This window comes from Rhinatrema bivittatum, chromosome 3 (assembly GCF_901001135.1).
Source record: "Rhinatrema bivittatum chromosome 3, aRhiBiv1.1, whole genome shotgun sequence".
Taxonomy (NCBI): Eukaryota; Metazoa; Chordata; class Amphibia; order Gymnophiona; family Rhinatrematidae; genus Rhinatrema; species Rhinatrema bivittatum.
In genome coordinates, this window is record NC_042617.1 from 158,688,955 (window position 1) to 158,711,001 (window position 22,047).

At 41.2% G+C, this 22,047-nt stretch overlaps 2 protein-coding genes across 2 annotated transcripts in view; both read right to left on the reverse strand.

Moving 5' to 3' along the window:
* Positions 1–22,047, reverse strand: part of LOC115087120 (probable methyltransferase TARBP1) — a 421,872-nt gene that overhangs the window by 247,805 nt on the left and 152,020 nt on the right. The window lies entirely within an intron of this gene.
* Positions 1–22,047, reverse strand: part of LOC115087119 (probable methyltransferase TARBP1) — a 74,301-nt gene that overhangs the window by 44,964 nt on the left and 7,290 nt on the right. The window contains exon 2 of the mRNA XM_029593876.1: positions 4,148–4,219. Within this exon, the coding sequence (XP_029449736.1) occupies positions 4,148–4,219 (72 nt within the window). The remainder of the gene's footprint in view (positions 1–4,147; positions 4,220–22,047) is intronic.

Below are 22,047 nucleotides of genomic sequence, written 5' to 3' on the forward strand. Positions count from 1 at the left end.
ACCAGTGGATTATGCATCTCTACCAGCAGATGGAGTCAGAGCAAAGCTGACATCATATACCCTTGCACTGACAGCCTGCCTGCATTCTCTGCAAAAGCCAACTATGACAAACTAACAAAACAATTATTAAGAGACAACCACTCCAGCACACAGCTAACTGCAAACCAATGAGCTTAGATGAGGAGTGTAATAACACTAGTCTAGGGTCTGGACTGACACTTACCAGTGATCCCTGGAACACAGCCATACAGGAGGATAATGGCAAACACATCCAGCAGCTGAGGGTGGATCCACCTATTCTTATTAAAGAAAAGGAAATTATCAGGTAAGGAGTAATTTCTCCTCTCTTAGCATTCGGATAGGTGAATTCAGAATTAGTGGGATGTGCCAAAGCTACTCCCAAAGAGGGTGGGAGGCTGCCCATGGTCAATCAATACCGCATGTGCATAGGCTGTGTCCTCCTGGGCCTGCACATCCAGGCGGTAATTCTTGGAAAAGGTTTGCAAGGAGGACCACGTTGCAGCTTGGCAAATCTTGACAGGAGGCAGCATTATAATCTCTGCTCATGACACTGCCTGAGCCCTAGTGGAATGAGTCCTCACGTGACTAGGCAATTCTTGTTCAGCATCCACGAATGTGGCCGTGACTACCTCCTTAATCCAGTAGGCTATTGTAGACTGTGATGCCGATTAACCCTGTTTACTCCCACCATGGAGTATAAATAGCTGATCCATCTTCCTAAGAGATTCAGAAACCTCTACATACCTCAAAATATGCCTCTTGACATCCAAGGATCTTAACAGATTATATTTATCCACATCTCTCTGCCTATCCAGAATTGGCAGGGAATTAATTGATTTAAAATGAAAATCCGAGACCACTTTTGGTTAAAAAAAAAAAAAAAAAAGGACAGAACAGTACGCAACTGTATTGCCCCCCGAGTCACTTACAGAACAGTTCCTTGCAAGAAAGGAGCCTTGCCAGGAACAATTGCCACAAAAAACACCGCTTTCAAGATAAGTAACCTCAAGGAAAGGCTATGCAACAGTCAAAAAGAAAAAAGGAAATCTAGAAAATCCAAACCAAAATGGTTAAGACTCCACAAGGGCATCGGCAGCTGCAGGGAAGGATGAAGATGCTTCATCCCTTTTTAGAAAAAGAGCCACATCTGGAGGAGCTGTCAAGGGTCTACTATCCGCCTGACCTTGAAAACAGACAAGAGCCGCCATCTGTGCTTTCAATGAATTAAGGGCCAACCCCTTACTCAATCCATCCTGCAAAAAAATCCAAAATGAGCGGGATCTTAACCAAACGAGGATGAACCATGCATGCGGTTTCCTATCAGCATAACCCGCAGCAGGTCTAGACATACTCAGATGCTTACCCGTAGCACCAGGCATGCGGAACACATCAGCCTGCGATCCTGATATGTTAAGATTGGATGGGGCCGATGACTGCGCCTGAAGAAAGGCAGAGAGGTCCATGCCAAAACCAGGGGGTGTCAGTCCTACTCCCCCAGAACTACCTTCCCCTGCTGACAAACCAGTTAGGGGAGCCCCAAATATAGGTGAAACCTCTGGCAACTTTTTTTTTTTTTAATACATTTTCACATCTTGCTGAGAAAGACCTGGCTTAGCAAAATCAGACAGAGAGAATTCTCCCTGAGCCTCCACAAAGTACTGACACGTTAGAGGGAATGCCAGGCTGAGATGCCCAAATACAGCAAGCAGTAAAAGATTTAGGTGCTTAGGTTTTTTTGCCATCGGCGCCGTAGAATTTTCAATACGTTCCAATAGGTGTCTGAGAACTATGCGCCCAGCTGTGTTCACAATAGGCAATTGAAAAAAATAGGCACTCAAAATTTAGGTGCACAAAAATTAGGATCCTAATACATCATTCAGATAGACGCTCAACTGAGCACCTACCTGAGCACCCACTCCGTATGCAACTTGAGCACCCGCCTAGGCAACCTTAAGCGCACCACTGTGCGTCCACCAAGGTGCCCCTATGCGCACAACTGAGTGTCCAGCTAGGCGCACAACTAGAAGCACAGCCAAGCGCATAAGCGTGAACTGACATACCTGAAGAAGGCAGCCTTATACGCAGAGAAAAAAAGCGCGCAAACACCGCTGCAACCTACCATGCGGTGAACAATCCAAGCCTGACAGTGGGGCCTAGCCCAGAAGGCTGCTTAACCCACCAAGCTGCCCAAGTCCCCAAGCTTCCCCAGAGGCAGGAACAGACGTTGGATCAGCGTACTGAGCACAGAGACAGAAGGGAAGAGCAATCCCTAAAATTAACTCTCCCTTACCTCTTTTTTTTTTTTTTAACTGAGTTCAGCCCGACCCAGTCAAGAACAGTGTCGGTCTCCGGCTAAAGGGGGAGAGGGCATAGACCTTCACCACCGCGCTTGGCTTCCTGCACCTGCTTGCCTTTCAGCTGCATTTTTTTGTTTTTGTTTTACAGCTAAGTTCACACCAACCTAAACCAGCTACTGGACCAAAGCATTCATCTAAGGGAGGGACCTGAAGATATCACCTCTGGAAAATTTGACTGAGGGAGGGATCCTAAGCTATCACCACAGGAGAGCGGGGCGAATAAATTTCCTTATCTCTTTTTTTAAGCAATCCCCAGTAGGGAATTGCAAGTCCACCATCTGCTGGAGGTGGAGAATACTGGCAGGCTGATTTCAGTGCAGGGGTATGTATACCGTGATGTCAGCGTTGCTCCGTCTCCATCTGCTGTTAGAGGTGCATAACCCACTGGTTCTGGATCCATCTATCTGAACGCTAAGAAAAAGCCACTGCTGCACCACCGCCACAAAACAGCCCACTTACAATACACCAAACAGCACCTCGAGAAGCCTCAAAACTTATGGAACAAAATAATTTGGAGTGAGGACACCAAAACTGAACTTTATGGACACAACCATAAGCGCTATGTTTGGAGAGGAGTCAACAAAGCCCATGAAGAGAAGCACACCATCCCTACTGTGAAGCATGGAGGTGAATCTCTGCTGTTTTAGGAGTGTGTGAGCTGCAACGGCCCAGGGAATTTAGTCAAAATGGATAGCAGGATTAACACAGCATCTTATCAGAAAACATTGGAGGAAAATTTGCATTCATCAGCCAGGAAGCTGCGCATGGGGCGCACCTAGAATTTCAACATGACATGGCTACAACAGAAGAAAGTGAAGGTTCTGGAATGGCCATCACAATCTCCTGACCTCAACGTCGATACACTTTATTTGAAAACTTTTATATACCGGCATTCATTTGCATATCACATCGGTTTACAATCAACAGGGATATTAAACGAGGATTAGAAATGGAAAATAAAGTTACATGTAACAGGGAGATAAAGGAACAAGATGGGAGAGGAGAGGAAGTGAAAGGGTCCAGCGGACTAGAGAAAGGATAGATGAAGAGATTAATACAATTAACTAATTACAAGAAACTGTATTAAGCTAAATTCAGAGTTAACTGGATGTTAACCAGATTAGGCATAAGGGTTCGACGGGGGTGGGGTGGTGGTAGGGGGACGGACACGGGTGTTTTTTTGAGAGGGGAGGATGCTTTTTGGAGGTGGGGGTGTGCTTTGGGGAGAATATAGGCAGGGGGGCTGTTATATGTAGGGAAAGAACTCAAACCTGCAGTTCATGCTAGATATTCAAAGAATTTATAGGATCTGGATGCTTTTTACCAAGAGGAATGGGCAGCTTTACCACAGAAGAAAATAAAGGGCCTCATTCACAACTATCGCAAAAGACTGCAAGCCGTCGTTGATGCAAAAGGGGGTAATACAAGATATTACGAACTAAAAGGTTTGCAACTTTTTGAACAGGACCATTTTATTATTTCCTTTATTGCTATGGTTTGTTTAATGATTGTGCTGTTCTGTGATGCATAATAGCTTAATCTGAAACACAGATGTGTTTTGTCTGATCACTCATGTTTTCTTAAAATGCTACACATTTTACAAATTCTACCAGGGATATGTAAACTTATGAGCACAACTGTAACTCACTTTTATGGTGTGCCTCAAATGTGCAGTGTTTCCTAGGAAATGGACACAATTTTGTTCTAACTAAATATAGGAATGATGTATAAGATTATTCTGCAAGATATCAGCACAAATATTCACGTACCTTTCTGTGGCAATGTTTGCTGCACAGTTATCACCAAGGTTTTCAATGAAGGCGCACACGTCTTGAATGAGCCTTTCAATATGAAAAAGACTCTAGTTAGCAAAGGGTCACAAAGGTCTATAGACATTTACAATATATTTCAACATTTATCTTTACAACAAATTACAAACAGGTACAATGAGTCCCTCACTAGAGATCATGCATTCTAAAAGGGTACCTGAAGCAATGGGACACTTGAATCTAGCTTTCCAGGTTCCCAGTCTATTATTCTAACCACCAGGCCCTACTTACTCTCTCAAATTGGAAATGTCATTCTAGAAAAGACTAGTATTGTTAAAAGAAAAAAATAAAGTTACTTCAATCAACTTCCATTCACTGTTTAATGATTAACTTATTTAGGCCCCCAAGCTAGCTGAATCCCACCAGTCCAGGATAACATTAATAGCAGAAGGATTTTGAATTGACAAAATCTTGACAGCCAATGAAGAGATTCCCAGAGAGGAGGAGACAGTAACTTGATTGGTGGAAAATAGCTGGACTTTGCAGAAGCTGGAGAAGGTGCAGAGCAGAGTCAGGAAGACCAAATCAGAAGTGAAAACATCTTGAAGAAATAATTGGTAAGCACTGAAAGAGGAGAGGATTTTCTGAATGTTGTAAAGTTGGTATCTATGTATTCTAGATGTGAAAATGGAAAGAAAACATCAAACATATTGGCAGAGTCTGAAAAGAGCAGGAGGGTGGAATAAATGAAAAGAAACTTGAATGATACATAAAGAAAACAGTCAGTGCCAAGAAAGCAGAGTGCCCTCCATTGCAGAGGTATTCATAAAAACATAAAAAATTGCCATGCTGGGTCAGACCAAGGGTCCATCAAGCCCAGCATCCTGTTTCCAACAGAGGCCAAACCAGGCCACAAGAACCTGGCAATTACCCAAACAGTAGGAAGATCCCATGCTACCGATATTAAGTCGGAGGTCCCTAAGAGTAAAAAAAGTAAAAAAATAATAATAATAATAATAATAATTTGAAGTCAGCCGGTGGCTGTCGGGTCGAAAACCGGACGCTCAATTTTGCCGGCGTCCGGTTAATGAACTTCTCCAAGAACTTATCCAACCCTATTTTGAAGCCAGCTACACTAACTGCACTAACCACATCCTCTGGCAACAAATTCCAGAGCTTTATTGTGCATTGAGTGAAAAAGAATTTTCTCCAATTAGTCGTAAATGTGCTACTTGCTAACTTCATGGAATGCCTCCTAGTCCTTCTATTATTCAAATGTGTAAATAACCGATTCACATCTACTCGTTCAAGACCTCTCATGATGTTAAAGACCTCTATCGTATCCCCCATCAGCCACCTCTTCTCCAAGCTGAACAGCCCTAACCTCTTCAGCCTTTCCTCATAGGGGAGCTGTTCCATCCCCTTTATCATTTTGGTTGCCCTTCTCTGTACCTTCCCCATCGTAACTATATCTTTTTTGAGATGCGGCGACCAGAATTGTACACAGTATTCAAGGTGCGGTCTCACCAAGGAGCGATATAGAGGCATTATGACATTTTCCGTTTTATTAACCATTCCCTTCCTAATAATTCCTAACATTCTGTTTGCCTTTTTGACTGCTACAGCACACTGAGCCGATGATTTTAAAGTATTATCCACTATGATTCCTAGAACTTTTTCCTGGGTGGAAACTCCTAAAATGGAACCTAACATCGTGTAACTACAGCAAGGGTTATTTTTCCCTATATGCAACACCTAGCACTTGTCCACATTAAATTTCATCTGCCATCTTCTAGTCTTGCAAGGACCTCCTGTAATGTATCACAATCCGCTTGTGATTTAACTACTCTGAATAATTTTGTACCATCTGCAAATTTGATAACCTCACTCGTCGTATTCATTCTCTCTCTCTCTCTATATATATATATCTATATATATATATATATATATATTGAAAAGCACCGGTCCAAGTACAGATCCCTAAGGCACTCCACTGTTTACCCTTTTCCACTGAGAAAATTCACCATTTAATCCTACTCTCTGTTTCCAGTCTTTTAACCAGTTTGTAATCCACGAAAGGACATCGCCTCCTATCCCATGACTTTTTTGTTTTCTTATAAGCCTCTCATGAGGGACTTTGTCAAACGCCTTCTGAAAATTCAAATACACTACATCTACCGGTTCACCTTTATCCACATGTTTATTAACCCCTTCAAAAAAATGAAGCAGATTTGTTAGGCAAGACTTCCCTTGGGTAAATCCAGGTTGACTGTGTTCCATTAAACCATGTCTTTCTATATGCGCTACGATTTTGATCTTGAGAAGAGTTTCCATTAATTTTCCCGGCACTGAAGTCAGGCTCACTGGTCTATAGTTACCCGGATCGCCTCTGGAGCCTTTTTTAAATATTGGGGTTACATTGGCCACCCTCCAGTCTTCAGATACAATGGATGATTTTAATGATAGGTTACAAATTTTAAAAAATAGATCAGAAATTTCATTTTTTAGTTCTTTCAGTACCCTAGGATGCATACCATCTGGTCCAGGTGATTTGCTACTCTTTAGTTTGTAATTCTGGCCTACTACATCTTCCAGGTTCACAGTGATTTCGTTCAGTTTGTCTGACTCATCACCCCTAAAAACCATCTCCGGAACTGGTATCTCCCCAACATCCTCATTAGTAATCACGGAAGCAAAGAATTCATTTAGTCTTTCTGCAATGGCCTTATCTTCCCTAAGAGCCCCTTTAACCCCTTGGTCATCTAATGGTCCAACCGACTCCCTCACAGGTTTCTTGCTTCAGATATATTTAAAAAAGGTTTTATTATGAGTTTTTGCTTCTATGGCCAACTTCATTTCAAATTCTCTCTTCGCCTGTCTTATCAATGTTTTACACTTAACTTAACAATGCTTATGTTTTATTCTATTTTCTTCAGATGGATCCTTCTTCCAATTTTTGAAGGATGTTTTTTTTGGCTAAAATAGCCTCTTTCACCTCACCTTTTAACCATGACAGTAATCGTTTTGCCTTCCTTCCACCTTTCTTAATGTGTGGAATACATATGGACTGTGCCTCTAGGATTGTATTTTTAAACAATGTCCATGCCTGTTGAACACTTTTAACCTTTGCATCTGCACCTTTCAGTTTTTTTAACTTTTTTCCTTATTTTATCAAAGTTTCCCTTTTGAAAGTTTAGTGTTAGAGCTGCAGATTTACTTAGTCTCCCTTCCAGTTATTAGTTTAAATTTGATCATGTTATGATCACTGTTGCCAAGTGGCTCCACCACAGTTACCTCTCTCACCAAATCCTGCGTTCCACTAAGAATTAAATCTAAAATAGCTCCCTCTCTTGTTGGTTCCTGGACCAATTGCTCCATGAAGCAGTCATTTATTACATCCAGGAACTTTATGTCTCTAGCAAGTCCTGATGTTACATTGACCCAGTCAATATTCGGGTAATTGAAATCTCCCATTATTATTGCACTGCCAAATTGGTTAGCTTCCCTGATTTCTATTAGCATTTCATCATCTGTCTGACCATTTTGTTCAGGTGGACAGTAGTAAGACAGTGAACACTCATCAATGATGGAATAGGAGAGAGACTAGAAGAGAGAGTAGCTGACACTAAGGGACAGGGAGGGAGGAAGAGGAAAGGCAGATCTTCATGTCATCTGAAAAAACAATCATGAAACCAACTGAAAGACATAATTAGGGATCCTAAACTGTGACTACAGAGGAAAAGGGGGGGGGGGGGATGGGGGTAGAACAAGAACCAAATCCATTTCCATTCCTTTTGTTCCTCTCTTCTTTTTATCCTCCCTCAGTACAATACAGTCTGTCTCTCCCCTTCCTAAAAACACTTCAACTCTCACTTCCTTCCAGTCTTTCCTCTCTTCCTCTACATAACTATTTGCCTCCCTGCATCTCCAGTTTTTCTAATCCCCGTTTCAAAAGTAACAGAATACATGATGCAGGGGCGAGGCAGCTAAAAAGAGGTATAAATGAAGTAAATAAAGAAAAAAAAGGAAGAATTCAGAGAAAAAATATGGAGAGACTTATTCCATGTATATGGTATGCGGGGGCAAAAAATGACTAAGGAGGTTCGCTCAGGAATTCCTGCAAAAGCGCAACAGAACTAAAAGCTCTACTAGGTAGAAGAGACGAGTCCTTTCAGAACCACCAGATGACATTACCCACATATCATGGCTAATTCAACCTACTTATCAACAGAAAACTGAGTAACTATAACCATAGGTCACAAGGTGGAAATATAACAAAGTTTGAGTTATATATAACAAATCATTGTTCAAGAACATTTACTTATCATTAATCTACAACTTTTCCGGGATTTCATATTTGTATATTTCTTGATTTTTTTTTTCTTTTTATGTTATTATAGTTGAGAAATCTTGTTTTTTTCTGCTAAGATTCTCGTAATATATTTTGAAATTTAATAAATATAAAGTTAAGAAAATTGTCCCAAATGTAGAAATGGAAGCAGCTACTACTCATCTGAGCTATTCATTTCTCAAATGAAAGAACATAAGAAACAAGATCACACCACTCTATAATTAAGTTCTGACCCACTATTTTCTAGTGCCTGAGATTTTCCCTTTACCCGAACAAAAGGGCAACTCTACACCAATCCTAGTTACATGTATCTAAGAAACGTTTCACCAATACAACTTCAAAGAGACCTGAACGACTTATTTAAAAAAATGTTTTATTTAAATAGTTTTTGAAGCTGATCAGCTAAGTTCTATGGGGCAAGAATCAAATTATTTTTTGTGGTAAATTCATGTAAAAAAGCATTTTCAATATTCCTCCACTCTAACCACATAAAGAAAAGGACATGTAGTAAGTCCTGGAATCAAAACTTTGGTGAATTGTGTCAGTACTTGATAAGAGAAGAGTTTCAGTACTATGGTAGGGGCGAAATCCAAATTGGTATTGGTCAAGCAAAGAGTGTTCGTCAAGGTAGACTTGTAAGTTGCTTCAGTGATTTTAGAGAGAAAAGAGAGTGAAGAAATAGGTCGATAATTGTTATAGTCAGTAGAGGAAGTGGATGGATTTTTTTTAAATGGGAGTAACAGCGGAAGTTTTCAAGGAATCTAGCATGATACCAGTGGCTAGGGATAAGCTAACAATTTGGGCGATAGGTAAAACAATGTCATCTTTGACAAGTTTGAAGTAAAACAGTTGAGCAGGGAGTAAAAGCACAAGATGAAGGTTTCATTTTAGATATATTAGAAATTTAAGTTCTGGCAACAAGGTCGAAAGTGTCCCAGGAGAAACCAGGATCAAAAGGAGGAACAGGTATAGTAGTTGCTGGAAATGAATCAGTTAAGATCTGAATTATACCTTGATTAGTCCATGATTGCCTGGTTTCAAGCGAGAGGCTACTCCCACTCGGGTCATCAAAACAGCTTTTAAAACAAGCTCTTTACATCAATAGAGATTTACTCTTTTTACCCCACTCTAGGGCTACTTCTGATAACTTCATGTGTGTTATCCCTTTTTCAGCTTGTATTTAACAAGTGTGCTCTATTATTCCATGACATTGGGATATTTTAACGCTACACCCCATATTTCACACACCTCCCCTGTTACACTTTCTATAGGGGAAAAAAATTTGAGATCATTTAGTACCCTCTGAACTTCAGTGTCAGCTCACGACTGACACAGAGTGTTTTGGCCACCACCATTGTAACCATTGCTCAGAGAGGGGGGACTATGTATCGCATAGGAAGACTTATGAATAAAACTGTTTGTTCAGATATTGAAACTGGTAGTGAGGTAATTAAAGTTAAGAAAGTCGCCCGCAATTTGGGAATCCAAATAGATACAAATCTATCCTTATCGCACCATGTTTCTAATTTGGTAAAAAACTCATTTTTTAAGTTGCACACCTTAAAAAGATTAAAACCTTTACTCTTCAAAAATGATTTTCAAACTGTGCTTCAAGCTCTCATTTTTTCTGGTCTAGACTATTGTAATAGTCTATTTTTGGGTCTTCCAGATTCCGCGATAAAACCATTACAACAAATACAGAATTCAGCGGCCCGTTTATTAGTAGGATTGCCGATGAGACATCATATTTCTCCTATTTTGCATAAGCTACACTGGCTTCCGATTAAATTTCGTGTAAAATACAAAGTTCTCTCTTTAATTCACTCGTTAATTCATGACCCTGATTCAACATGGCTTTGTACATCTCTACGGTTGTATAAACCGACGAGACACCTCAGATCTACATCTCAATATCTGCTTGATGTTCCCACAGTTAGACTGGCAAGACTAAATATGACCAGGGAAAGAGCCTTCTCAGTGGCAGGACCTTTGCTGTGGAATTCACTTCCTAACTTTTTAAGGCAAATTACCAGTCATAGTGAATTCAAGAAGGCAGTAAAAACTTATTTATTTAAGATTGCATATGGTCATCTCGATAATCTGAACACCTAAGTTTCATAAGTTACAAAACTTATGTATCTATTGATTGCCTGATTATACATCTATTAGGATTATGCTCTTTATGAGTTATATCCTCAAGGTTTACTATTTCCTTTTCTAACTTTACTTGTTTTTGTTAAAATTAGTATATTTTATTTATAAGAGTAGGGATTATAATGATATAATGTATTTTTATTCTTTCTATTATCTTTTTTAACTTCTGTTGTTAATTTGATTTTAATTTATTTTATAATTTTTATTTTATTTGATTTAAATTTAATTTCTGGTTAATTTTTCCTTTATAATTTGTCTCTTGTAAACCGTCTTGATCAAACTAGTTTGAAAAGACGGTATAGAAATATTTTTAAATAAAAATAAATAAAAACTTGCCTCTCATTTCAACACAGAACAGTTGCACCTATGATCACAAATCCTCTATGTTAACTTCAAAAGTGGATTAATAAAAGACAAGGAATTTGAGCAATAGGATATGACTAAGATTTTATGCTGTGTCATCTAATAAATGGTGCACAAGAAGGTTTAGATGTAGACCTACACCCCAAACTGAATAATTTGTGACATAATATGCCTGCAGTTTGGCTGTTGGCCAATCAACATGGAAGCAAACATAACAAAATGTAAATTTAATTTGATAAAATACCTTACCTCTGATCTTTTCTAAATACATTTCCAAAGACACATCCTTCAATAAGAAGCCCAATGTAGTCTTTTGCACTTGAGAAAGAATCCATAGAAATTCTGTTATCATTAGAGGCAGGAGTTATCCAAGACTGGCAGCAGTAACTGATCATCACATTAAAGACTCCAGTCTTTATGCCAGACAATTCAATCATTTGGCAAATAATCTGTATAATAAACACCCCCACACAGAACAAAAAAAATCATTTAATTCCCTTTATAATTTAACTGCATGAGATATCTTAACCATGTAAAACATTACTGCATTAATTTTCTCTTAGAAAATAAATGGAGACTTTTCTTCAATAAGAATACAGGTTTTAGAAGAGTGTAAGGTTAATACCACTACTACTTCAGACTTCCATATTCCAACATGCATTTAGAATCAGGCAAAATTATTCTCTATAGAAGGACAGGCTACATCAAGTACTGTTGTACTCCACTGCATGCATGGAAATCTTTTTCCTAGGAGAATAAAGATGTATGTGTTTATGTAGTTATTGCTTTAAATACTATTATGTGTGTAATCTATACCCTGCCTAAAATTGCAGATAGGCGGGTAATACATTTTTTAAATAAATAAATGTAACTGGGGAAAACCAGGACTGGATCAGGTTGTCCCCTAAATGATCACCCTACAAGAAAAACAGGATATAGTTGAAACATGGCAACAGTATTACCAGCATGAAAATTAATGACCAGGGTCAACTGACAGTTCTGGGTACTGTGCACATATTTCTTTCTTTATTTAAAAAAAATTATATTCCACCTATCTACAATTCTAGGTGGATTATAATATACATACAAATTTAGGAATAGATTTTAAAAGGTTGCGTGCGGGGGTACATGCGTGCGTGCTACCCGGCCCGCGCACATGTACACCCAATTTTATAACTTGCGCGCGCAAGTTATAAAATCCGGGGTTGGTGCGCACAACTGTGCACCTTGCACGCCCCAAGCCGCGCAGCCTTCCCCCATTCCCTCCTAGACCGTTCCAAAATCGGAGCAGCCTGTGAGGGAACTTCCCTTTCCCCTAACCTGACCTTCCCACCCCTTCCCCTAACCTTTCACCCCCCTAGCCCTACTCTAACCTTCCCCAAAATTTTTTTGTACCTTTTGTGCATGCCTTGGGGCAGGCGCAATTTGTGTGCGCCGGCCGCTTGCCAGCATGCGATCTCTGACACAAAGGCAAATGGCCGCTATGCCAGAAGCCGCTGACCCCGCCCCCGCCCCCTCCCCTTTTTGCAAGTCCTGGGGCTATATATACGCGCCGCCGGACCTTTTGAAAATAGGCCCGGCGCGCGTAACCCTTTGGAAATCTGGCCCTTAATACATAAATTCAGTAAATCTAAAAACTTAAAAGCATATAAGCATGAAACAAATGAAAGAGACAGATACCACTAAAATCTAAACAAATAAGCCTCTAAATGTAATTGCTCATCTCACTCTGCACACTCTGGACCTTGCTGGAGTAGATAAAATAAGTTACTGATCAAAAGCACAACTAAATAAATGAACTTTCAGCAATTTCCTGAATTGCAATAAGGATGCCTTGGCTTTTAATGACACTGCATCCAGAGAGTAGACCCTGTCACATAAAATACAAGCTTTCTTGACTCTGTTAGCTTCACCAATCATATAAAAGGTACAGATGATTATCCATTTAAATGTATTTCTTACAATAAAGTATCTTCGGTAAGCCCAACCATGATATAAAATTTGAAAAACATCATGACTGCCTCAGATTTTGACAATTTCCTTACACTAATACTAGAAGGCGCTATTCTTTAGTTCAGTGTTCCAAAATTTAAAGCCCAAGGTACACCTACATTAACAAAAATGTTGTGTGGCACTTCAACTTCCAAGGGGGCAGGCAATGTGGACAAGGAAAGGACCTACATCTTCAAAAGAAGAGCTAGGGAAGTCTCTCTTCCGAAATTTAAAATAAAGGAAGAGAGGGGGCAGAGACACACAATCCAGTCACAATGGACTAGCTCCCTCTTGTGAAGTTCCAACAGGCAGGCTCATCTTCTGCCTGTAGGGATCTCTGTGGCCTTCGGGGGTAGGTCAGTCCCTCCAGTTCCTTGGCCCACATTTCCTGCTGGCTGCCATCTTATTTCCTGTCTGGACAGAATTTCAAGGCTTCCAGTCATAAGGTTGCTAGAGTTTAGTTCTCCTTCTCCAGCCCTCTCGGAATCCTGCTTCCAGACTATCTCGCTGTGCCGGCTCCAGCATACCCCTCGTCTCCAGATCTGATTTGTCTCATCTGGTGCTCCTGTTTCCAATGTACACCTGTGCTTCATACTGCATTCCTGCTTAGTCCTGGTTTATGGCCTACTATCTAAGTCCTGCTGGCCAGCAGCACTCAAAAGGAAAGTGGCCATTGCAGGCAGAAGGCACCCTGCCTGTACCAGTCACTCCAGCCTTATGTCACACCTCTGGCACTGTACGCTGTCACATCAAGCTCTGGCTAATGGACTTCGCCAAGCTGGCTGCAGCTGAATCTGCCCATAAATACCTGGGTAACATTAACACTTGGCAAAACTGGAAAAAATGGGTGAATTCACTTGCCCTAATCCTCTAACCCAGGGCCTTAGAGGTGCAGCCACAAGTGGTGGCTGTGACTGCTTCCACACTCCCGCGGTTTTTAAACAACCACATAGGGAGCTCCGGGTACAGATTACTCTGCATTTTTTTCTGGGGATTTAAAATCCTATAGGGGATTTCTGAATCAATGTTCAACTGTTTTCAGTATCCAGGCTTCTTGCTTTCCTGATCACGAGTCCGACGTAGCTTATATTATTTCCCTGTTAACAGGGGAAGCCCTGGCTTGGACCTCTCCAATCTGGGAGAGACAAGATCCCCCGACTTATTATTTCTTCTTTTATGCGTGTTTGATAACAGGCCACTTAATGTCTGCTTCCACCTCTCTTTTGCAGTTTAAAACAGGGGGCTATACAGTGGAACAATATGCCATTGAAATCTATACAATTTCAACAGAGACTAGCTGGAACGATATGGTTTGGCTGGCAGCCTCTGGGAAGAGCCTGGTGGAGTGGATTAAAGATGAACTGGCTTGCAAGGAGTTAACTTCCAATCTAGATGTGTTGTAACAAAAAATGACTCCTTTTGCTGAGAATGTATATAGAGTAGGCCATAAGGATTCAGAGTTTCCACCCAGAGACAGACTAGTTTGAAGGCCACAGGCCAACCTCTGAGTGAACTCCTATTTACTGTCTTGCACAGTGAAATGTTTATGAACAAGCAAGAGTCTGTTTATTTAGTTATTCCACTAAGTCTATGATGAGAAAGCAGTTGTTATTAACTTATACTAAAGCCTGAGAGAAAAGTGAATGCTTCACCGCTGTGCCTGAAATTTGATAAGAAATCAGAGGAAGGGAACACCGCTGCTTCCACAAGCATTTGTAGGGTATAAGGAGAGACAGTGAGAGAGAGAGAGAGGAAGGGGAAAGCGCGCTGGACGTGATGGTACAGGCCGATCCTTTGGAAACATGTAAGCTTTGTATATCTATGTTGCAACTGTTATCTATCATTATTTCTTCTGTGTAATCTGATTTTATTTTGTTCTATCCTCCTATTGCTCAAATAAACTCACTTTCCTAAATACCTGGAACCGTGATGTACTGAATCAAAGTTTGTGTATAGCTCTGTGTGTTGGGAATTAGCTCCTGGGTCCAAGGCCCCAGGTATAATCCCAGTAATTGTGTGTGTTTATATGGGATAAGCCCCTCAGATATCCCCCAGTGTAGTCCTCAGTGAGATTAGCTCCCCCAGGTCAGAGCCCCTGGGCAGAATACCAGTGTGCATGGTCTGAACCCGTAACAAGATGCCATGATTTCTCTCTACCTACATACTAACTCCCACCTTTGAGAATGCCAATTGAATGCTAACCTCCTTTCTCAAGCCTGGTGCTTCTCTGTGTCTTGGTTGGACCCTGTTATAAGAACCGAAAATAACATATATTGGGCCACACTGGGGTTCAGTTATCTCAAACCGAAAAGGACCAAAGGAGGTTGGGATTGTGCCTCTATTGGGCAGGCAGGGAGACATGGCCAAGAATTACCCCCACACCCAGTTCTAGTTGAAGTCCATGACCCATGATAGAGAAGATGTTTCTTTAGGCCTTACTGCCCTTCCAATACTTCATGTGGTGCAGTACTTATCCTTTTCAGTTTCCATGCCTTGGGCTTCGAGACTGTGGCAGCATATGCCCTTATTGACTCCAGGGTGTCTGGGAATTTCATCAGTCATGATTTTGTTCATCAATACAGGATACCCTTAAGACCAAATTATGTACCCATCCCTGTAATAGCCATTAAATGGCAGATCAAAGGGTCACCATTGATGAAGTTAAGAGTGGGCACATGACATTCTGAGATTCTCATTTTGGGTTCCTGAATCACCATATGCAGACTTTCTAAGTTTGTAATGGCTCTAGATGCACAACCCACCTATTGATTGGCAATCAAAGCAAATTGTTTCTTGGTCCTCATCACATTCTTCATCTTGTATTCTAGACCCAAGAAGGCCTTGAGGCTTCTATGATAGAAGTATCCCCGGACTTCCCAGCACACTACCACGCTTTTGCAAATGTCTTTAGTAAAAAAACAAAACAAGCCAAGACCCTTCTTAGGCACCGGGAGTACAACTGTGCCATTGAATTACACCCAGGAAACATGCTATCGCATAGTCTGATGTATCCATTTTCAGGTCTTGAAACCAAAGACATGGACAAGTACATACAGTAAAACCTAGCTTGTGGCTTTATCTGCCCTTCAAAGTCCTCTGTGGGAGCAGGATTCTTATTCGTAAGGACCAGCAGTTCTCAACCGGTGTGTCGCCAAGCACACGCAGGTGTATCGCCACACTTCCCGGTCCCCTGCTGGCCCAGCTGCTCCCCCCTGCCCCAGCAAAATAGGAAATTATCTTCCGCTCAGGCTTAAAATGCTAATAGCCCAGGTGGAATGCAGCAGGAGAGCTGGAGTCAGCGGCATCGCATGGTTTCTTCTTCCTGCCACCTGTGGCCCAGATGAGGAAATGGAGTGCAGCAGCCATGCGCGCAGGAAGAAGAGACCATGCTAGTGGGTGCAGCATCGGCCCGAAGAAGAAAGGTGCGGCATGGAGCAAAAGAGGAGCAACATCAGCCCCTGCAACCGATGGGGCTCCTTTGGCGAGGCCTGGAAGTGGAGAAGGCTGCTGCTAAGGCTGGAAGTGGAGGAGGCTGCTGCTGCCACTAGTTCGGTGGGAAGAAAGAGTGAGCATGTATATGTGTTTGAGATCGTGTGCATGTTTGTGTGCGTGTGTGAGACAGCATGTATGTAACTGAAAGGTTGAGAGGCTGTGTGCGATTTAAAACCTGTTTGTGTGAAAGAGTATGTGTGTGTGATTGAGATCCTTTGTGTGTGAGAGATAGCATGAATGTAAGCGTATGACAGAGAACCTGTATATGTCAGTGAGAAAGATCATGTGTATGCATGATTAACAGCCTGTGTGTATAAGACAGCATGTGTGCTGTGGGTGACTGAGAGCCGATGTAGGTGAGAGAATATGTGAGTGTATTTGATTGAGAACCTGTGTGTAAGTGAAAGAAAGAGAGAGAGCATGTATGTAAGTGTGTGAATGAGAGTCTATGTGTTTTATTTTGTCATAAACTTAACAAAAGCTGCACGTTAGCAATACTAAATAATTGCATACTTCCATATAATGAGAACCATAGTCACATATACTTATAACAGAAACAGCAGAGTTTCACTCCTCACCTTGTCCCCTCTCTCCCCTCCCTTCTACCCAGGCCTGTCCCCCTCATATATATCTCAAATTCCATACACAGAAACAGAACAGTTTTAAACCTCTTGTCAAGAGAAATAATTGAGAATCTGACTTCTAGCTTTATGTGGTAAATGAGAAATATAAGAAAGCCAAACTTCCAATATCGATTTCTTTCTCCTAGGGTGTGAAGATGGACAAGACATCTATTCCATTACCAGGAAATGATGGATTTTATTTTTCCAAAAATTAAAGTTTGGAACATTCGACTGTCTCCAGAAATGTAGTATAGCTACTTTTGCCAGCAATAAAACTTTCTGTATCTATATCCCCTTCTATAAAGCACAATAGGAGTCTGATCTAATATCTCCAAACAAAGCAGCCAAAGCATGAAACACCAACAATGGAGATGTAATATCTTCCATATATGTATATACTTTTTTCCAAAAAACCTGTATTCTAGGACACAACCAAAAGGAATCATGCTTTGTGAAATAAAAGCATGATTCAAAAAATTAAATTGTGTTTCTCTCATTTGTATATTAGTAAGTTTTAATATGTGAGCAAAACATGCCAGGAGCACTTTCATGGGGAGATGTATATGTAAGTCCTCCTCCCATTTGTTCCACAAAAAAATCAAAATCCCAATCAGGTTTAGTGTGCTCCAACAACCGATAAAGGGATGACAATGTCTCCCAAGGTCCTCCATATCAAATCATTCTTGTAAACGAAGTTAGTTTTCACTGTTAAGTTCAAGGGAAGCAGAGATGTCACATAGTCGCGGGTCTGAAGATAAGAAAAAGTCTTTCTTTGACAAATCAAAAGATTTCCGTAAGTTGGCAAAATTTAGGATATCCCCCTGATCATCCAGCAATTGACCCATAATCTGTAATCCTTGGGCCCTCCATTCCACAAAACTACTCCTATTCATGCCCGGTGCAAATTTACTGTTGCCTACAAGGGTAGAAAAGGTGATTTAACACGTCTTAAGTGTAGTTTGCAAAGGAGCCACCTCCAAGACTTGTGCAAAAGCTCAATCAAACAATGCTTCAGAGTGGTGGGCAACTGACTGTTAGATGCAATATGAATTGCTGAGAAAAGGGGAAAATCAATCCAAATTCAAACTCCACTGCAGTATAATGAGCAGTTCCCTGAAGCCAATCACCCACATGTCATAAATTTGCTGCCATATTATATAATTTGAGATTAGGAAATCCCAACCCCCCTTTCCCCCATGGTATAAGATGTTTAAGCGCTATATGGGATTTCTTCCCTTTCCCTTCAAGATCTCATGTCCCTCAAGAACAATATCAACAAATGTCTCGTCAAATAAAGAGGATTAATCCAAAAACAAACATTTGGGGAGAAATACCATCTTAAATATATTCTGCCAATGAGAGATATGTTATAGAGGGGTCCTAGCTGCTAAAATATGTTTAGTGATATCTAGTAACTTTTGTATACTAACCTCAAAGCAAATTCAAATCATTTGGCAAAAAAAATCCCCAAGTAAAGTATCTTATCTTACTTAGTATCTCCCCATTTCAAAGGAAATTCCCCCTGCCACCTTTGCACTGGCCAAACCCCCACTGGTAAAGCTTCAGACTTATTGAGATTCAACTTAAATCTCGCTAGTGGCCCATAAACTCTAAATACTTGTAGTAATGCTTCCAATGAGATTTCTGGGTCCAATACACAGAGTAACAAGTCATCTACAAAAGCAGATAGTTTAAATTTTTTTAATATATTGCGTCACCTTTTTTATATTTTGATTACTCGCTATGTTGTGCAGCTAAAATTAACAACAGAGAAGACAATGGCCATCCTTGTCGAATACATCTACCAAGAATAAATTCAGGGGACAATTCTCCATTAACCAAAATACTGACCCTTGGATTTTTGTACAACAAAACATAAACACATAAAAAAAATCCTTCCAACCCATGAATTTTTTAAGATTAAAACAAAAATATCCAATTCATCCTGTCAAATTCCTTTTCGGCATCAAAACTAATCAACAGGAATTTCAAATTGTTCCGAGATACATGATCCATCATAGCCAATATTTTCCGAACATTCATTACTGGAGTTCTCCCCTTCACAAAGCCAACCTGTTCAGTTCCCACCAAGTCCTTAAAAAAATGGTGGCACTCTATCAGCCATTATCTTTGTCAAAAGTTTCATATCATAATTCAACAATGAAACTTACTGATAAGCTCCAGGTACTTTAGAATCTCATCCAGGTTTAGGCAAAAACTACAATGGTAGCTTGATTTGACCCATAAGGTGTTTCCTCAACCTTCAATAATGTTTCAAAGACTGACAACAAGGAACCACTTCATCTAATAGCAATTTATAAAATTCACGAGGCAGCCCATCTGGCCCTGAAGATTTAAAAAGGTTTAGATTTTCCAGTTAGAAATTGTTTTCTAACTGGAAATTTTCCAGTTAGAAATTTCCAGTTAGAAATTGATTTTCCAGTTAGAAATTGTTAATCTATCCCTTTTTTTCTAACAGCCGTGTTCCACATTCCCTGCTGTAATGTAATTTTTCGCTTTCAGTGTTAACTGGTTTACCCCCTAGTTTATTGTAAACCGGTACGATAAGACCTGGTCTTGAGCATCAGTATATTAAAAGAATTTACATAAATAAAATAAATAGATTATTTAATTACCTCCCAGATTTCTCTGGCGCTGATGGGGAATTCAAAATCTCCAATTGATCAGTCATCAGCTTAGGCAGAGAAGAGGAATGTAAATATTCCCTCATTGCCAAAATATTCCCTTTGCTGCTGTATATAAATCTTTCTATTACTGATAGAAAATCTAGCGTATCTTCAGAGTTCAATGCATCAAACTCCCATTTCCACCTCGTATAGTAGTGATATATGTTTTACCCACCCTATGTTCAATTAAATTAGCCATCATTCGACCAGGTCTGTTGCCATAAAGAAAAAAATTGTGTTTATAATAAAGCATACTCTTTTTGTTCACTGATGTATTAGAGTATTCAGTTTAACTTGTGTTGTTAGATATTGCGTCTTTGTATATGAAGTGGGATTATAGTGAAATATATTTTTATCTTCTAATTTCAAAGTTTCTCTAGCTAGCATACACTTCTCCTGTGAGCTGTGTAAGCCATATCCCCCCCCTTAGCTGTTTCCAAAAATATCCCCCTTTGCTGTATCCCAAAATAAAAGTGGTTCCAAATGATGTTGATCAATAAAGGTGCTAAAAGCCACCCAGTTTTCTTTTAAATATTCCCCAAATTTTTTATCTTTGTATAGGAAGAGAGAAAATCTCCAAGTGTAAGATTAGTTATATGGTACCAAGCCTTCTAATTCCAATCATACCAAGGTATGATCGGAAATCTCCACAGGCCCAATTTCTGATTTAGACACCTGTGAACAATTTACATCTATTAATACAAGGTAATCTATTCTAGAATGAGTATCATGTGCTCTGGAAATATGCATAAAGGGGCGGATTTTCAGAGCCCTGCTCGCCTAAATCCGCCCAAAACCGGGCGGATTTAGGCGAGCAGGGCCCTGCGCGCCGGTGAGCCTATTTTACATAGGCTCACCGGCGCGCGCAGACCCCGGGACTCGCGTAAGTCCCGGGGTTCTCCGAGGGGGGCGTGTCGGGGGCGTGTCGGGGGGGCGGGCCCGAACCGCGCGGCGTTTAGGGGGCGTGCCGGGAGCGTTTCGGGGGCGGACCCGGAGGCGTGGTTATGGCCCGGGGGCGTGGCCGTGACTTCCGGACCCGCCCCCAGGTCGCGTCCCGGGAGGCGTAAATCCCCCGACAAAGGTAAGGGGGGGGCTTAGACAGGGCTGGGTGGGTGGGTTAGGTAGGGGAAGGGAGGGGAAGGTGAGGGGAGGGCAAAAGGAAGTTCCCTCCAAGGCCGCTCCGATTTCGGAGCGGCCTTGGAGGGAACGGGGGTAGGCTGCGCGGCTCGGCGCGCGCCGGCTATACAGAATTGATAGCCTTGCGCGCGCCGATCCAGGATTTTAGTGGATACGCGCGGCTCCGCGCATATCTACTAAAATCCAGCGTACTTTTGCTTGCGCCTGATGCACCAGCAAAAGTAGGCCTATTCGCATAGTTTGAAAATCTACCCCAAAGACTTTTTCCCCAGGATGTAGACATCTCCAAACATCAACTAAAATTTAGAGAATCACAAAGATATGGAATGCCCCTATCCTGTGATACAAACGCTTTTGGATTAGCAGATACAAGAGGTATCTTGAGAAAACTGGGCAAAGAAATGAATTAGGCTCACAAAAAATACATGCTTGTAGGTATTTGGGGCATACATGGAACCCATTATTTGGTTTCAAACAAAAGACTTTCCATTATAAGAACCCACCCTCAGGGTCTTGAATTACTTTCTGCATCTGAAAAGAAAGTGAGTGAGTGATTAATCAAAATAGCAACACCTGCTCTATGGGGTAGATTTTTAAAAAATACATGCGCGTGCGCACATGGACACACGATTTTATAACATGCACATGCCAGTGCGCGTATGTTATAAAATTGCGGGCGGCGCGAGCAAGGGGGGGGCAGAATAAAGCAAAAATTGCTTTATTCCCCTACCCTAACCTCCTTTCCCCTTCCCCTCTCGTACCGCCCCTATCCCTATCCTAAGTACCCCCAATTTTTTTTAACTTACCTTTTGCTCCTCCAAAGTAACAGTAGTAGGGTGCGCACGCTGGCATCCTGCCAGCTCGAGATCCCCCAGCACAGCAGCAAATGGCCGCAGTACTGGCACCTCCAGCCCCGCCCCACCCATCCCCCTTTGCCAAGGCCTGGCTCTTGTGCGTGTAACGGGGTTATGTGTGCGACACGCACAAGGTCCGGCCCGTTTTTTGCGTGTACGGGCAATTAAAAATCGGGCCAAGCAACACCTGCTCTATGTTTTCCTGTTGAAGAAAAGAACACTTTTCTTACCTAATGTTGCCGCAACT